At 37.5% G+C, this 19,333-nt stretch overlaps 1 protein-coding gene across 3 annotated transcripts in view; it reads right to left on the reverse strand.

Annotated features, from left to right (window-relative positions):
* FIG4 (FIG4 phosphoinositide 5-phosphatase) overlaps positions 1-19,134 on the reverse strand; it is a 59,139-nt gene extending 40,005 nt beyond the window's left edge. The window contains exons 1-7 of one of the 3 annotated variants that reach the window (XM_015858713.2): positions 18,840-19,129; positions 8,959-9,057; positions 7,831-7,954; positions 5,435-5,591; positions 4,556-4,606; positions 2,374-2,522; positions 973-1,101 (exon numbers count right to left, since the gene is read on the reverse strand). In XM_015858713.2, coding sequence (XP_015714199.1) covers positions 973-1,101; positions 2,374-2,522; positions 4,556-4,606; positions 5,435-5,591; positions 7,831-7,954; positions 8,959-9,057; positions 18,840-18,908 — 778 coding nt within the window. In that variant the 5' untranslated portion in view covers positions 18,909-19,129. Of the gene's footprint in view, positions 1-972; positions 1,102-2,373; positions 2,523-4,555; positions 4,607-5,434; positions 5,592-7,830; positions 7,955-8,958; positions 9,058-18,542; positions 18,660-18,839 lie in introns of those variants that run through there. The other 2 variants (XM_032443322.1, XM_015858714.2) reach the window with 2 other exon arrangements.
* Between the last annotated feature and the right edge of the window lie 199 nt (positions 19,135-19,333).

A 19,333-nucleotide genomic window follows, 5' to 3' on the forward strand; every position in this document is an offset into this window, starting at 1 on the left:
TACTTCATTATCATAAGAGAGACCCAAAAAAGAGGGAAGAAGTCATCTTCTCATCAAATACTCACTGTAAAGATTATTGTCACTCACAAGTGCCTGCAGGCATAATGATGGTAGCTGGGTCCACCCACACCTACCACTTTAAGTAAGACCACAGATGAAAAAGGACAGACATACCTTTCTGTCTGAGGACCAAGCCAACGATCAAAGCTTGACAAGCATGAAAAAAGTTAAACTAAACTTTGCAAAGGCAACTCTAACCTTTGCTTCATAACTGTATTTCCTTTCCCAAACATTTTGTTAACAACCTGATATTTGGAATGAGATATTAGTTTGAGATTTTTCTCCTATTACTACTATGTACATAGACCCATTTAAAATAACTCCACGGTAACCATGAAGGTCTAACATCAGCATCAACAGACACTGAACAATGACAAGAATTTATGCAAATCTCAGTTATTAAAATATATTCTAAAGGAGATTATTAGGAGAACATTTCTTTGTCAGAAATTCAGTTCTGCTGAGCTTTTCTTCCCTTCCTGAAATATTTATGAAAAACACAGTCAAGACTTAAAATCTACTCCTCATTACTTATATCCATGCTGAGAAAAAGTGCCTCACTGAGAATACTCCACTTGTGTCATGGCCATGTTTTAAGAACATTACCATATTTAGCCATAAAACCTAGAAAAGTAACGAAAATTAAAGGCAACCAATAAATATATGTAGGTTACTCAAAGTAATGCCTCCTATTTACTTACATTGAAACTACAACAGATACAAAGAGCAATTCTCATTCATTTCATGGAGCAATTCTCAACCAAAAAACACTACTTTTTCCACAGAGCCACAACCATTACCTATGCATTTTAGCTACTGATGAACAAGAGCCTGCATGCCAATTCAATGTATTTCACACTGTCAAGGTTTTTTAAATGATAACTGCCATTTGATTCACGAGCAAAAGGATACTTGATTGTCCACAGAATCCATGAATGATATACAGCAGCCAATCACGATGCACAGTATTTTTTACTGCCTCCAGAAGCTTCCCATTCCACACATACTTTTCATAAGGTTTACTGCAAATTCCAAAAACACCTAGGGAGTTGTTACAATGCAAATGCATTAGCAATCGAGAAGCAAACTCAAACACATAGAACTGTTGTAAAACATAAGTTCACTGCATCTTTATTTTGATTTTCCCTTGGCTTCAACTCATCATAACATCTACTCATGTTCTTGAAGCTTGCCAAATGCAGGTAACTTCAAACACTTGCTGAAGCTCTGCATTTATTGAGATTTACAATTTTTCTTCAGCTGCCAGCCCCTGTAGCCCCTGTAGCTTCTTTTAATGGACTTGACAGAATTTTCTGATAGAACTTCATGACATTCTCAACTCTATGTGAGTTCTGGAAGACTGTGCATAACCACAGCCCCCCCATAAAAAAAAAAACCAAAAAAAAAAACCAAAAAAAAACCAAAAAAAACCCAAAAAAAACCCCTAAAAGTATTTCTTTCCCTCTTCCAACATAAGTTAGTCTGGTTTTCTTAATATACATCAACATCAAGAAATGCAGCTACTATTGAGTCATGTATTAAAATTCAGTTTCTGATGTATTTGGAACCTGAGTCCTCACCCATGTCAAAATTAGTTACTATATGTTTAAACAAGGGAAAAAAAGGCGCGCTACCACTATTTATTGACAGTGCTTTCAGATAATCGTTATTAATCACAGGACAATAAATCCTAGAAACATCAACTGAATGAAATTCAGTACTAAGAATTCAGGGGAACAGGTTTTCTGTGGGCTGTTTTTGTTTTTATAGAGGGGAATTGCAAAGCATAAGAGAGAAAAAAAAATTCATTTATGACTAGTCATCTTATGAGCATTAGGTGTATTTGAGATCCAAAGTAAAGGCTGCAATTTTCAAATGAAATCAATTTTTATTGGGCTTCCTGACAGTGCTTAAGACATTGAGTTGATACTCATTTCATACAATTAGTCTGTCATCACTATTTTCCAAAATGAAAAAAGAAGGTTTATTAGTACTTAAACAGTTCTTGATTCCTATTATGTTTGCAATTCATTCCTCCTGAGTCCTACAAGTCAGTTCAATAATCAATTGCTGGAAAATGTCAACATGTTCAATTATCTGCCTGAGTTGCAATATAAATTACCAAAATAGCTATTAATCACCTCTAGAAATTGTATTGCTCAAATGTCTAATTGATGCTGTATATAATCTTTTGTTAATTCACAATTTATGAGAGCACCGATCAGTATAGAAGAGGTGAATGTTTCTAGAAAGTAGAGTGGAATATTCTAATCATTACCAACAATATTTTCTTAGCTAAACATATTTGCTTACCACTTCCACGCTGTGTTGAAAGTCCTTCATCTTCAAATATATCAAAACTTTCTTGTCGGGTCTGAGTTGTTTCGGTTTTTAATGTCTCAAGTGGCATTCTCAAGATAGTAAGATTATACTGAAGAGAGTGAGACAGATCATAGCTGTAACTGATAGACAGTTAACATTTATTAACAACTGTAGAAGAATACTTGTGTTTTTTTTTAAATCCTTACTCCCCATCTATGGCTTTATTTAACACAGAACTGTATTCTCCATTCAAAATATATATTTACACAAAACACACACACTCTGATTCTATATTGCCAAATGGTAGAGATGGTTTCCAAAAGAAACTTCATGAACATAGAAACTGCTCATGCTAAAACAGTCTAAACTGTATGTTCATGTTATATTTGAAAACTGAACATGCCTTCCAAAAGAAAGCATATCTGAAATCTTTCTTCGCCATGTCCCATAAAGCAGACCAGAAGATCAAAATTAGCTATTCCACTAGAAATATCCAAATATGTTACAAACAATATAAGATTTATTAAACTTAAATATCACCCTCTAACTACTGCTATAGAAAAAAAATAATAGAAAAAAAAATTGGTCCACAAAAACTTTGTCCTCAGTGTTATGACTATGCTATAAATACACTCTAATAGTGGAGGCTGAGGAATAAGCAAAAGTTTGTTGTTTTTTTTTTGTTGTTTTTGTTTTTTTTGTTTTTTGTTATGTTTTGTTTTTTAAATCAATTCCATAACAGTAACAAATTCTGCATCTCATATCTTTTATACTGAGAACACTATACTAGTTACTTTATAATGGCATACTTTATATTTTATATGCCATTAGGGTTATTTTCCCCACAGAGAAAATACAGAGAGACTTCCATTTTAGCCTAAGGCACCATCAGTGGTTATTTGCTCTCTAGTAAGTTCTAGATATTCATTAACGATACATAACAAATTAGGCAAATATCACTGCTGCTAATAACATCTAACTCAAACATTCACTGTATTTCCATGGACAATTTAAATCAAACTGATAGATGTGTTTATTGGATACTTTTACATGAAACCTCTCCTATCGCCTCTAGGCAGAACCACAGAAACACGTTCTGATAATCTCCAAACTGATGAAAAAATGGGGATGTTAAATTCTAGGGCTCACAGAGAAGAAAACAACAGTTTTAATGCTCTGAGGGAAAAAAAAAAGCCTTCCCATGCAAAACCATGAAACAGACATGAAACTTGGGTAGGTCTCTTTTCACAAATATAGCCATGACACAAAGTCTTTACTCTCCAAGAAGATGTTCTAGATGTTAAATAATTTGATGCTTTTAAGAGGACTTTTTAAGATAATGTCTAACTACTGCCAGGTTGAGTACCACCTTTTCCTAATTATTCTACTGTGCCAAAAATCTCATGTATGATAGTAGCTGCAACTAGACACAGGAACTTGTCTTAGGTTTGGCAGCTATGAAAGAGTAGGCAAGTGAATCAGTAATGTCAAGAAAGCCTTATGAATGGTATACTCTGCACTGGGTACGTCTTAGATGAGGGATCTATTTGTATCTTTGCTCTGGAACCAAAGCAAAGCTCTATTTCTGGGAAATGTGATCAAGAAAGAAAAACTGACAGGACAAGCAAATGACCAGAAATACACTACTTTCAAAGTGAACATTATTTACTTAACTTTTATGGTAAGCAGAATTGGGCAAAAAGAAATCATGTTGTCTGAGCTGCAGAACCATATCTATTTCAGTTCAATGTACTTATACTTACAAATGCAAGAAAACAGTGATGCCGCAGCTCCAATGATATTCTACAACTTGTTAGCTCTACAATTCTCTCTATACTACAGATTCCTCTCCAAATTCATAGATCTCCACATGGTGCTCATGTGCACACTGACCAGGCTGCATGTCAGACAGAAGAGATTACTGCTGAGCACACATTGCAGCTTTTCTGTTGGTGAAATACTACATTTCACTACTGACTGTCTACCCTGTCACTAACATCCAGCTTCAGTAGAGGCTCTGTTCCTATTTATTCTGTTGAAGTAGAAAATAGGTTCAAAAGACAGAAAATAGACAGTGTGATCACGTCTGTCTTATTCTGTAAGATAACAAAGTAAAAATGTTGATTATCAAAATCAAGTGGAACAATACAATCAGTAAATAAACAATACTTACCTGAAATAGAAGTTGCTGGAAAGGTCCACATTTTGAAAGATTCTTAAATACCTAGAAAATGATGCAAGTTATAGGGAAAACTATTACTAACCAGAGAGACTAATAACCATTCAGGACCTCAGCAAGTAAACTGGATAGGAATGTCAATTCTTGTTGTAAATTCTCTAGCTATCTTATTGCAATTGTCTTAATAGCCAAGTAATCCTGACAGAATGTCAACAATGGGATTAAATTTGTAGTCTTTTTCAAACAGTGTCTGTGTACATGTATACTGTTCTTTAGGCAGTTTCAAATACAGCTGAAGTTCTATTTTCTCTAAACATGGGTCAAAATTTCTAGGACTTACAAAAGCTAATTTCAAACAGCACTATATAACAGCTACTGATTTTCATAGCTATTCTCCAACTCCAAGGAACAAATATCTGCTTCACCCATCATAAACTTAAGTGCTCAGAAGAAACTGTAACACTACCTATGAAAGATAAAAAGTCTGATACGGTAGGTTCTGAAATCGATTAGGGAATACATTCCTTTACATTTTAAGAGATGGGACTGAGGTCATATCAGTCATATCTTAATGTGGAAACCTTTTTAATAGTTACCATCAGCTTCATTTATTAACCGGCATCAGTTTATCATAGCCTATCACAACCCCTAAGTTATTCGCAGATGATAGAGATGAAAAAGCAGTTTATTGATACCATTTGACTGTTACTTCATAAAAGTCAAGTTATCCCACCCTGATGTAAATCAGCATCAGGCCCAAAATGATTTGAATGACAGAACAGAAGGAAATCCATGACCAAAACATCTAGTAGCAGTTCCTCACTGCTTGCAAAAATATTCAGAAGGTACCTGTCATGTGCCACCATTACTTACCTAGCTTCATCAGGATGAGTGACTCTTACAGAGTCATTTGGAATATATATCATGTTTGTATCTTCTATTTTGTACACTGCATGACCTCCAATATCTGCCATTTTTCTTCTTTTTGTTATCAACACAATATAGTAGCCTTCTAAAAACCTGACAAAACCTGTTGAAAAAGCATTAAGATGCCATTAGTTGGATGTTTGCATTGGTTTGACCGTATAAAAAAGACTGATAGACTCTTACATTCACTGCTACGTAAGTGTTAGGAAATACAGTACACAGACTTCTAGCTATATTCTGATGGGGTTGGGTTTTTTTGTTTTGCTTTTTACTTTTTTTCCCCACCTCATTGTGCATACCTTCAAGATTAGCTAGCAGGGTAAGATTCATTATTCTGAACAAGTTTCTAACTACTTAAGGCTTGCACTTGCTTTTTATAGAACTTGCATTGTTAGGAATGAAGCAAAGACCCAAATCTACATTTTCCAGGGCCAGGGGGAAATCAAGTCTCCAATTTTCTTTTCAGGTTTATTTATCCCCTACTAGGGAGGAGCAGAAAACAAGAAAAGGATTTGAGGGTATGACAACTCTGTTTTCTCTCTCTCTCCTGAACAGCAGGGAATTAAATCCCTTCCAGAATCTCCCCAAAACGATCCTCTCAGAGCATTAAGAGCAATCCTTTCTTGCTGTCTCCTTTCTCAGGAAACATTCTTCACCCTGCTGATGTCTAGAAAATGCCATCTCCAATTTTATTGATTACAATTTAAAAAAAAAAAAGAAAAAAAAGGGGGGGCTTCTGAACACTCCAGACTCATTCTTTCACACTACAGGACACTGTCATACTTTTTATTGAGTTTCTTTTTTAGATGGCTCTTATGCATCATCTTGAAAATGTGTAACAAAACATTAAAATGTACAATACATTAAAATGTATAAATTAAAATCAGAAAGAGAAATACATAATCATCTCTCAATCAAAATTTATTTCTAGTATAAATACAATACAGGCAGTGATACAATGGTATTAAGTTTAGCTAACTAATAAACTGTATCAATAAGCTCTTGGAAGGTTGCTGCTTTGAGGTGCTGCCTCTAAGAAAGGGTCTGAAACTCAGTAACTGCTGTACTGCCAACAAATATATGAATGTGGAAAAGTAATCCTTGCTTGCATTTATATTCAATTTCTTTTGCATTATAACTTTAAAAAGGACAAACAAGCACAGTCATGTTCCTCCCTGTCAGTGTTGGAGGCTTCGGTGTGATAGAATGAACAGCAATTCTTTTGTTCTGCCTTATTATCTCTCTTGTCTGAAAAATGGGCTCACCTCCACAAGATAAGGAAACCCTACTGACACTAGGTAACAAAGACTTCCACTGGAAGCAACTAGGCTATTGACTTTCCCTTGCTAAACAGAAGTCAAAGTTCCTCTTGTTTCCTCCAGGTAGTGAAATCATCTACGTGAATAGTCCTTATCCTTTCAATCTCACTGGATTTTATCCTGAAATCCAACTGGGAACCAAGTCATTTCACTTTTGCCTAGTTCACTTAGCCTAAAAGTGTGCTCTATTTTAAACACTGTATCAGCTCTCCAATCCATCTACATAAACAGTCTCTGGTTAACCAAGTGATCAGACAGCAGAGAAAAATTATCTTTTTTGATTTTATAAAAAACAACACTGCCCCCCCTAACCTTAACCAGAGGGGAGAAACACACAAATGGTTACATTCCCTCAAAAATATAGAAGAAAGTTTGCATAATCTGTAATTTCAGAAATACTAACAATATTTTCTTTTCACTTGGTTGTTAAGTAAAATTCAGGGATGTCTTTTAAAGTAATTCCAGTCTCCACATTTTCTGCTATTTTGGATATGGATATTCAAGTATATAATCAGGCACAATGTATATTGGGGGGCTGTCAGAGCTCACATTACTGTTAACTTTGAATAAATCATTCATCCAAATATTGAACTCAATATCTGACAACAGGGAGGAAAGTATTGACTTTCAGATGATGTTAGAAGCTATTCAATCCTTGAAGCAATTTTCTAAGATTATGGACAGCTGATTGACATTTAAAAACTCAGCAACATACTTGTCAGTTATACCACATAAAAAGAAATAATATTTAACTGCAATTCTTTAACATAAAAATAAGTCATCTTTCTGAACAAAGCCTGATGAAGAAAAACAACCTAATAAATCTGGATGCTTTTTTAATACATATACATACGAAGCATTGTTTTTTGGATTTCTGGAGTTCTAGAATTCAGCGGTCCATTGTCCGTGCTGTTTGTGTAAATCTTCAGTCAAAAAACAGGTAAAACAAGGGAAGGCAGAAACACATACAGTGTGACACAGTAAGCCTCACCTCTATAAGAATACAACAAACAAAACACTTACCTACTATACCAAAAGCAGAGACAGCTCGGGATAACCCAGAAGAGCCCTTTTGACCAATCTTTGTTCTGTTCCCCAAGTCTAAGCGGCCAAGAAGTTCCCTCACCTCTTGTTGTGTATATACATGCTTTAAAACAAAAAGTTACTCAAGTTACTGCTTTGGCAGCTAAATGTTACATTACATCAAAGATAGGTAGAATTCATAAGCCATATTTTTGCCCCATATCTCCTGTTTTGCTCCTATCAGCAAGTACTACAAAATGTTATGCACAGCAACAGTAATATTCACAGTCATGTAGGAATTCAGACACCTCTAATTCTGAAACATTTAGATTTTAAACCATAACCCTCTTGAAAAAGAACCCAAATCTTATTCTCAAGGTTCTTGTTGCTGCTGTTTTGCTGTTTTTTTGTTTTTGTTTTTTTGCTTCAGATATAATATATCGAAAATGCAGAAAAATCTGGCTCAATAGAAATTAAATGCCTTTAGCACTTAAAACAGCATAACCAAACATAACAAAATCATTATGCACATCATAAACTGAAGATCTTGAGAAATTCTGATTAAAGTGAATGTACTTTTTGGAGATCTTATGGCTACTCCCCGTGCTATGTATAGTCATTATCACATTAATACTGTCCAACATATGAGTCTGAGAGAGCAGGCTTTGCAGAAGAGAGTTCAGAGGAGATCTTTCTAATCTCTATCAAAATACCTAACAGAAAACAGTAAAGAGGACTCAGCCAGACTCTGTGGTATCCAGCAAAGGGACAAAGACACAAATTGAAATAGAGGTAAATTCCATTTGAACATAGGAAAAAGCTTATTTTACTGTGACGATGGTCAAACACTGGAACGGGTTACCCAGAGATGCTGTGAAGTCTTTATCCCTATCCAGAAACGACTGGGCTTTGCACTGAGCAATCTGATCTAGTTGTTACTGCTCTGAGCACAGTAGTTGGACAAGACAACCTTCACAGGTCCCACCCAACCTTAGCTTCCTACGACTCCGTGATTCCATGCCATACATTTGTTGAAACAGATTAAATACGCACTATTTAAATACATGTAGCATCTAATATACAGCAATATTTGGAGTAACTGAGGAAAAAAAATAGAGAAGCACTCACCTTATCATCAATTATAACTAAATCCTTTGGTTCAGTGCGATCTATTTTCAAAACACGGTACTTGGTTTCTGCAGGATTACTTCCAACGAGAAAATACCTCTAGATATTAAAAAAAAAAAAAAGTCAGAATATTATACAATATAAAGCAACCAAACCCCATTATAACACATCAACAATGCAATATTTAATATGGGCTATTAATGTTCTAGACATCAATAGTTTGGGTAAGTACATTTATACACAACCAAACTTTATGGCTTAAAAGACTTCATTCACTCCAGTATACAGGGAAGAAACAAAAGTTACAACCTGAAGAAAAGTGAAAACTTGCTTAGAAAGGAAAAGATGAAATTTATGCAAGGCACTGTCCAACTACCATTTGCACCAGCCATTAACTGTCTACTTATTTCCTATGTGGAATTCAGCAGAATTTTATACACAGATGTGTGAAGTCTTAAATTTGATTGCCTTTTCCAGTAGGCTGCAAAAACGTGTAGCTCAATGGAAGTTTAACCAGTGTCTCTCGATGACACTGTTAAACAAAGAACAACAGGAGCAAGCCAGCTAGGATGAGTCAGTGTCCTTCTCCACTGAGACTGCAGCTCAAAAACTCTTACAAACTAAAAGATAAAAGAAGTTAAACTGACAGGAAATCTGATGAGAAAATGCTGGGGAAAAAAAAAATAAAAATGGGTGAAGGAAAGACAATTCAACAGCATTCTGACAAAGGGAAAATTGGAAAAGAAAGAAATATTAGAAGATAAATGGGGGGTGGGAGGACAGCACAAATAATAGAAGCTCTATGTTTCATAGACATTCTTCTGCTGAAAAATTTCAAACAAAGAAACTTTCAATAAAAGGTTTGGTTCTGACTGCAAATAAGAACATGAACCAAAAGCTGTGGGGTGGTCTGTTTATGATTAGGATCATCAGACCTTATTGAAAGAAAAAGCCTACTCTGAAATCAACTGCAATTCCCCAGATAAATCATCTCTAGTTATACAGCTTTTCATTCCAGTTTGCAAGTAATCTGGCCCTTCACACTGGATGAGGCTACCTCACTAAATAGACCATTTAAGTAATGAAGAGATTGAAAGAGTCAGTTTTGATGTGTGATACAGAATAATGAACTGGGTACCAGCAAACTCAAAACCAGATTTCACACTAAAATAAAATTACTCAAATAACACAAAGTAATATTACCATTTTCCCAAAGCTGTTATTCAACTGAAAATGAAGAAACTTCCATAGGTTCCTTGTATACGCATAATACAAAAGCTTTGACCAATGCTGATGTAACTATTTGCATGTACTTCAAGACGTAACACATCAGGCATGTTGTCAATTTGAAACAAGCAACACTAAATGTCCTGAGATTCAAATCCACAGTCACTAGCTGACACAAACATGCTTTCGTACAGTATAGATTAGAGGAGAGCAACTTCATATCAATAATTAAATTGCAAAGAAAGAGACAAAAACTTGTAAGAAAGAGGTCTAATGTGTTGCTTTGATAACTGGAAAAAATGCATTATTTACTTTCACTTCGTCAAACTGCTAATGAAGGATATTAATGCAGTAATCTCTTTCAAAACTTTTAATGTACTTTACATATCTGTTGTCCTGCACTTAACAGACCTTCTGAAGTTCCTTTTGAAGAAAGAAAGTTTCAAGTACTTCAGTAGTGCAGCAGTTACCTGCCTTTTTTAAAATATATATATATACTTAATATATGTATATTTCCCCTGGTAAAATTCTTACCAATGCTCTTCCACAACACAAGCATTTGTTTTGATCAGCAGTGTTGATCAAAACTACTTTAAAACCAACATTTTTTCATTTAAAATAGCAAAGAAAGACTGCAGATGAATGGATAGTATGTCTCATTTAATGGAAACCAGGGACTGCCTAGACTTAAAAGAATTAACAGTAAACGCAGACTGCAGAACTGATTTTGCTATAGGCTCTTCTCATTTCACTAATCCATTTAACCAGTATGGTGCTACCACACAGCAAGATGTAACTCATAAATAATGCCCAGTCTAGGAGGAAAGCATGGCAAGTCCATGTGAATCTATGCAGCCAGCTCTAAACTTCAATAGTCACATGGATTCAAAGGTGTGGGAGAGAAAAATCAATAACAACATTCACACAACAAACAATTTCATAATTCACACAAATTATTTATTAAGAAAAAACACTTGAAGAACTCTCCTACAAAGGAAGGCTGAGGGAGCAGGAGTTTTTCAGGTGAAAGAGAAGGTTCTGGGGAGAACTCATTGCAGCCTTCCAGTACAAAAAGGGGAGATTAAAAACAGGAGGGAGGCATTTTACACTGTCTGATAGTGATAGGACAAGAGGGTGGCCACAGATTATGAATCAATTTGTACTTAAAGAATAAATGCTACATTTCTATTTGCAGAAAAGAATCAACTGAGGCCAAACAATTTTATACAGCAGTACAGGCCAGCGATGTCTCCTTGTGTCCTGCTCATTAAATAAGCATAATTGCTCCTGCAAGTGACATCTATATTAACTGACGTATCATTCTGAATTAAAATATGACAGCACAGCTTCAGCTTGTCCAAATGGGAACTGGACTCAAAGACCATATTTAAAGCTGAAACATGGTACGTGACACCCTGGAAGACAGACAGATGGACAGAGCTTCAAATGCTACTACCAAGGAAGTTTGGTTGGATACTTTTCTGTTTCCATTTTAATAGAAGGAAAAAACATCAGGGAATGCAATGAGAAATGCACCACTCACATCAGCTTGGTGGCTGCTTGTGAGCTTTGCTCAGCTGCAGGGCCAGCTCAAGGTTCCGCTGCTTACAGTGGTAGCAGAGGGATGGATTAGATGAGAAGTAAAGATATCTGCAGACTACTGCAGCTTCTGCTATAACGAGTAATACTTTAAAAGCACTCTTTGAAGTCTTATAAAGACTAATTTACAGAGGTTGTTTCAAATTAGAAAGCTAGTTTGTATAATGTGTTAAGGAAAGCCAGTTGAGAGCAGAATCAAAACATGGATCAGCAGACTTGCAGACATCACCTTCTTAGAAAGCCAGGCACTGGGAAATCTCCATTTAGCATGTGGGAATATTAGACACTGCATGTTACAGAATATTCTTATGGAAATAATAAAGAAGAAAAACTGCAAGAATTTTTGAATCTGGACTAGTGTTCAAAACTAGGAACCCCAGATTAGACTTCTAACTTGGAAAGTTCTGAGGAGTGCTTATAATCAACAACCCCAGAGTTGCCTGAACACATTTTCATGATATATCAGCTCATATTCAACGTTAAGATCTGAAACTTAATATATATATATATATGATTTAAAGACTAACAATTAAAAATTAAATAAACCCAGACATTTCTGGATGATATGAAGCAAAAAATAAAACCCTATCAGTGACATGTACTGCAACTGAATTTTCTATAACGCGAATACTAGGAAAGAGCAAAGAAAAATGCCAACTGAACACAGCACTAAGTATGGATCATCACATATTAATTTCTAAGGTTGCAGTAAAATAGTCAAAAAGTTAATCAAAACTCGAGTGAGTTGTACTGCTCACAACTATTTTGATAAGTCATAATTACTGAAAGAGAAATGAGAATTCACAGATAAACTGCAGAAATCTTTCTGGGAGTTTCTATTTTTATTCTGTTTATTACTCAGTTGAACCAAATAAATGGGAGCATTTTCAAAAAGTTTCAAACAATTGCACTCTAAAGAAAACCTACTGTATTTAGATAAATGAACAGCCTTGACAAAGAACTTTCTCAACAGAACAGTACACAAGGAGAGACAGTGCAGCCCTCCTCATACTGCTCTGTGGGTACCATTCAACCATCACTGAAGATGAACCACACCGTTTCCAGGCTTAGTCTGCCTTGGCCTTTACTGTTCACAAGTGTACCATGCAGATGCTTGCCTATGAGATCTGGACAGAAGCTTCATCTCACATTTATCACTAAGCAACCACGAGATGGGAACAGTCATTAGTCACCTTCACCTGGGACTAAGTTTCAACCAAAGAAATCTAACTGAAAAGCTTTATGCCCTCTTTTATCAATCTTTTGATTCAGCCAAACCAATAAAAATAGCTTCATCTAAGAGGAGCCTAAACACATAAGAGACTCCTTGCTGCAAATTGTTGTTTAAAAAGCAAGATGAGAGTTCTGAAATCAAACATTCTCTTTATATTTTTCCTCTTGTAACAAAATTACTTTGAACTCCTAGTTTTAAAATACAACTTGCTTGTATCTATAGGCTACTTGCCATTAAGAAATGTTAGCACCATAAAGAACTTCTATTTCATTCATCAGTTAGAAAAACCAGAGTAGGTCCTCTCTGTTCTTTAGAAAATGCCCTCCTGCCCAAGCACAGGGTCATCCACAGGATGCAATGTGGAGATCTGCTTCGCCAGGGTCCTCCCCACTGTCTACCTCGTGTTTCTACCCTTTCTTACGTGTGTTCTCCCTGAGGTGCCACCATCACAACACTTCACTGTAGAGGGGCCACCGGAACCGGCTGCCTTGACTTCATCACATAAAGGAGCCCACCAGGCCCCTGCCAGCACCTTAACACCCGCAATCAATATAGGAAGATATTTATGGATCAAACCAGCAGTTGAAAAAAACACGCTGGGTTGCCAGATGAATGATCTTCATATGAAAACTGATGTTGGATAAGCACACCACTGGATCTCTCTGCTTACATTTCTGCTTAACTAAGCAGCACAATGGTAGTCATCTCCTGCTGCCAAACATCCACCTCCCCTTCAGAGCAGACATGAAATTATGCAAGAAAAACTTAGCCTCTTCCTCTTCGTGGTAGTTTAATTACATACTAAACTTGACTACCAATCAGAAAATCTTCATGGTATAAACCAGGTATTGAATAAGGGTAACAAAAATATGGGCTCAACTATATGAAAGAAAGGTTAATTGTACCTAGATATATATGTAAATATATAAATGTACCTAGATATAAGACACAGCAAAAACTGCACTATATTCTACCTTTCTATAGATCCCACAGCTATTACGAGAGTATCTTTGACCTTGTACAGACCGGTGGAATGACACAGAGAACAAAAAAGATGATAAAAAGTGAAAAGATGTACCTGAAAATAGCAAAAACTCAGGTGGCACAATATGTGATTCCCTCAAGCTGTTGAAGTTCTTAAAAGCAAACATTTTCAAGATAGGAACTTTTAAACCACAGCCTTCCAACCCAGTGCAATCAAAGCTTTACTCATTGGACCTTCGGCATACCCACTCCGGTTTGAATTATTATTTCTTGAATGTGGAGGAATAGAAAATGTACACAACATACCATACAAGGACTCTTTATATAGGTATATTAGTATTTTTCATTAAGGACCATAATACAAAAGATCACACCTGCCTTTTTCACAGTTGTGCTTAAGCAGCTAAGCCTCTCAATTTTTCTTCAGATAAATTATCCAGATCTTCCCCCTTTCTTGCTTCTGAATTAATAAACTCCTACAAAACTTTTATGGTGTACAACCTGTCTGAGGTGCATTAAGTTTCTCAGTATACTATTCTATTCAAAATTATTTCTTTTATATACTCCTGAGGGTTATCATTATTTCATGCAATCTTGTGCTCTGACTACCCTAATTATTGGCAATATTTCAGAGCTCACCCTCATTTGAGGCCAAGATCATTACTGTAATTGCTAAAACATATTGGTCCTAAAGCAATTACTTGGAAAAAAAAACACACACAAAAAACCAACAAATCACTCCCATGGGACGATCCCTTATTGAATCCACAATTAACTTTTCTAATAACCCCCCTTCCACTAGGGAAGCTACGGACTTTCCTTGTGGTGCTGCACCTCAGTAGAGCATTTGATTTAAATACATCAGGCCATCTAATTTTTAGATGAAGTTATGCAAAACAATCGGGTTAATCTGCTAGCACCTTTGAAAGTCTAGACTACACTTTATGTTATCTACCTCAATTTTTAGCTACTTTCCTACAGAAAATTATGCAGAGGATTTTGGTGTGGATTAAATATTCCATTTAACATCCAGTCTCAGCATCACCCCTGACTTGAACAACTTGTTGAAAATATTTATAGTTATTCCACTGGTTAGCTAAATGATTTTTCTTCTCTCTCCACACAGGCCCACTTCTCTTTCCATTCTTTTCATTCTTTTCTTACCTATTTTTCTTCATCCTTCCACTATATTTAAATACATCAATTTGTGACCATTTAACCACAAATTTCTTATCATAATGCTATACAGAAAAGTTGATTCACAGTACAACTAGTTCTGTAAGAGCGTTAATCACCTATTGATCTAGTGACTACATTATGATACCCAAGACAACACAGGACAAAAGAAATAAATCATCTGTCATCAAAACAAGCTTGGCAGATCTTTAACAAGAGTTTAACAAGAAGCTTTGTGCTACCACATTTGAGCTTTATTTTTCTCTCCTGAAGAGCACATTTTTTATATGCATACTTATATATCCTTCTGAATTTGTGGTATTTTCATCACTGTTATTTCACCAAATATCTGCTTACATACGGTCCCAGTCCTCACACACACCAGTACATTAAATTTCTATTTTATTGCCCATATACCCGGTAGTACACCAAGATTTTTAAGATGGAAACGATATTTTCCTGAGTTTCACCAAATTCTCTCTCTTGCCCCAAGTCTGTCCTTTTTTCAGCTGTGTCATTGCCAGTCCCAGAATACCATTATAGAGAGAATGGGACAGAGTCCAACTGAGAGGGGCACCTCATTCACTGATGTATTCACTGGAGAGAGATACAGCTTCATAGCAACTTCTAGCTAGAAAATTATGATAGCTAATGGTTGTCTGGGAAATTGCTCATTACTTCTAATGTTTTTCCAATATACTAAATAACCAGCTAAAGAAATAAGTAGCTTTTTCTGTCATATCATTTTCTACAAGAAAGTTTCTCCCATTCAACCTCAGCTTAAGATATCCACATCCTTTATCCCTGTTTTGTTCAAATAAAATCTTTCCAATTATTTTTAAGACAAATAACATAAATAAATAAATAAACAGTCATAGAGTTATCCTGGGGAGTGAAAGGCAGAAAAATCTACAAGTGATTATGCAAGTCACATTCCTTAATAAACTCATGGGAGTCATTTGGATACTATGAACATGAAGGCTGCAGAAGAACCTGATTAGAATAAAGTAGTATTAATTAAGCCTCATAATATTCTGAAAATAGGCAAGTGATGTGACTTTACAAAGATGGCACAAATTGATTTACTCAACGTCAGACTAACTCGTGGGAATAATAATTTCCAATGAACTGGCCTACAGCTTTCAGGTGGGCTTCATCTGAGGGATATACAAAAGATCAGTCTACTCCTGTATAAGAAAATATCTATGTTTCACATTGCTGAAGCATCTTTACTGCCCTCTGGTGTGTATTTCAATGGTAAATACATGCATACAATGAAAGATTACTGACATCGATCTGAATACAACAGTTTCAGTTCATTTTCTTGACTACGTCTAAACAAGCCTTCAACTTCCCTGGATAAGCAGGAGATACAATTTAAATCTCCACGGTATTTATCAAACCAAAGCACATGTTCAAAAGGTCAGTCTCAGCAAGTACCATAAATACAAGTGTTAATGGAAAACACAGAATTTTGGTCATTGTTATTTCAATTGGCACTGTGAATTCAGTTTTTCTCACCTCTAAGATTCTTTCCTGTTTGAGTCCATTAATTCTACTGTATTTTTTTTTCCCCAAAAAAGAAGAAAAACAAAAAGATTTTCTGAACTATTTCTACCTTCTTACCAATTTTGTCTCTTCACCATTCCCAACAAAGGCCTTTACTGGAATGAGATGTACCATCAGTGTTTCTCCCACTGCTCACAACCTAAGCCATCCCTTCCTTGCCTTCTCAAGGTCCCCGTAAGTTATCTGGGGGTATAGTTTCATATACCTTGTATCTCATACAAAGTTTGGTCCCTGCGCTCCTATTTCATATCTTGCATGTGTACAGCCTTAGGGAAAAGCAGAAGAGCAACCTGAACCAGGAGAAAGCTATTGAATTTTATGTCTGGGTGATATTTCCGTCATATCAGTGACTAACTGTCACAACTGGGGATTTCATGATTATTCGATTTGATGCAAAGGAGGCTGCATGGGCCAGAGTAACCCCAGGGAGAAGAAGTGGGAAGTTTTGTTAGCAGCCCAACGTGACACTGAATCATCTGTAGCAGCAAATTTTCCTCTAAGATTCTCTGTGATTCTGCCAAGTCACAAGTTCTGTTTTGAGTGCCCCAGGACAAGAAAGGTATCAGTGCACTGGAGTGAGTCCAGCAGACAGCTACAAACATGATCAGGAAGATGGAACACACATTTTGTTCAGTTTTGCTCTCTAAAATGATCCAGTGAGAAGGCATTGGTAACACAGGGCCAAACTCTTCACAGTGGTGAAGAGACAAGTTGTAATGGATGTGTTGAATCACACAGGATTGTAACTCAGTGTAAGGATTTGATTATTTATTTTAATCATGAGGGTATTCAAGCTCTAGCCCAAGCTGTCTACAGAATCCCCATACATGGAGATAGTTCTAACTCAGTGCCAAGCAACATGCTATAGCTGAGACTGCTTTGAGCAGTGGCTGGACAAGATGATGACCAGAGCTCCCTTCCAGCCTACATGAGTCTGCACGTCAAGTGTTTTCAAACAGTTATTCCCAGATGATTTGTATAGCATTTGGCCTACTCAAAAGAGTACTAGAATCAGAACTTCAGGATTCAAAGCACTGCAGTTGGTATTAGTACAGCAGTTTTTGTTTTTTAAATAAGAGTATATAATCACATGTAGAGGAAACACTCCATCTACATCACAAGCAGTGACTGAGGGAACAGTTTTGAGACACCACTACACAGCTGAAACATTTCCAATGCAAATGCTGATCCACACACACACCACTGCCTCTCACAGCTGACCAAAGCCACCCCCAGCACTCAGGACTGCACACAGCAAAGCATGGGCAGACCAAAGCCTGCCCCATTCAGGCAGATACTGACAGCTCTCTCCCATCAGACATGAAAGAATAGGGTTCCTAAACTAGTGTGATCCCTCCTAAAGGTCTACAGTACTGTAGCTGACAGAACCCTGTCAAACAATACGGCCTCCATAAGCGGTAGGATGTCTCTCAGAGCTTAGCCTTAAAGCACAGCACAATTTAAGCCAGCTACACATGCATTTCAGTGACAAAAAGCTGGACCTTAGCTCTCTGAAAAGCAGTAAAAGCTGTGCTTCAAAAACAGTGAAATTCAGTAATCCAGGACCTCATCGAGGAACTGTATTTCCCATTGCCTTTCACCCATACGAAACACAATATTTTCCAGCAGCAATGAGAAAGATGCATTAAATCAGTCATCAAAATTCCTTCAGGCTTTGGAGAAACACACTGGAGCAAGAGCAGCCTCATCTCCCCCTTTTAATTGGTACCAGTATGTCTGCACGCTTCAATCCTCCCTGGGCTGTGCAGCAGGGAAACAGCACAGCAGTACAAACCTGTCTCCCAGCAAGGCTGTAATTCCTGTTCTTCATGGCACAGGGCTTCCTTTGGGCCTACATGTGCCATTCTGATATATTTTCACGAGGTTACACCACGTCCAGCATGAAATCCACTGTTGTGTTAGCACTACAGGTAACAGAGCTGACACTGCATTTAAGGACAGGTGCCTAACTCCACCCAGAACTATCTCTGATGTAAAACCACCGTATTGACAAACAAAAGCACAGACATTGTGTCGGGAGGCCCAGCCTCAAAGCATCGCTCCCTCGGAGCGCTCACACCGAGCTACTTACAGCCCTGGTCTCGTACAGCACCAGCTTCTGCACTGAGCTGATCAGGGGGGCGGCGGCCGCTGCCGGCATGGCGACCCCGCAGTGCTGGGACCTCGCCCCGACCCCAAGTCCCAGCGGGGGGGCAGAGGGGCGGGGGGCCGCCTGTAGGGCAGGCAGTCGGCAGCTACGGGAGCACTGCACGGGGAAGAGACACCGCAAGGCCGAAAACAGTGACACGGCCCAACCGGCAGCACCGGCAGAAGGCGGAAGGGACGGAGCAGAGCCGCGCAGGCGCCCACTGGATGGTGAGACAGCGCCTGCGCTGCCGCCCGACGGCCGGACGGGGTCGGGGGCGGCGTGGGACGGTGACTTGGGGTGGGTGGGCGTCGGGCCGGGAAGGAGGCACAGAGCTTGTGGACCAGAGGGCGGGCGGTTCAGCACCAAGGACAGCTCCGGGAAGAGACCCGCACCACTCCGAGCTCCGCGTTAACGGGGCGGATAGGAGAAGGGGGCGG

Source organism: Coturnix japonica, chromosome 3 (assembly GCF_001577835.2).
Source record: "Coturnix japonica isolate 7356 chromosome 3, Coturnix japonica 2.1, whole genome shotgun sequence".
In the NCBI taxonomy this organism is placed as follows: domain Eukaryota; kingdom Metazoa; phylum Chordata; class Aves; order Galliformes; family Phasianidae; genus Coturnix; species Coturnix japonica.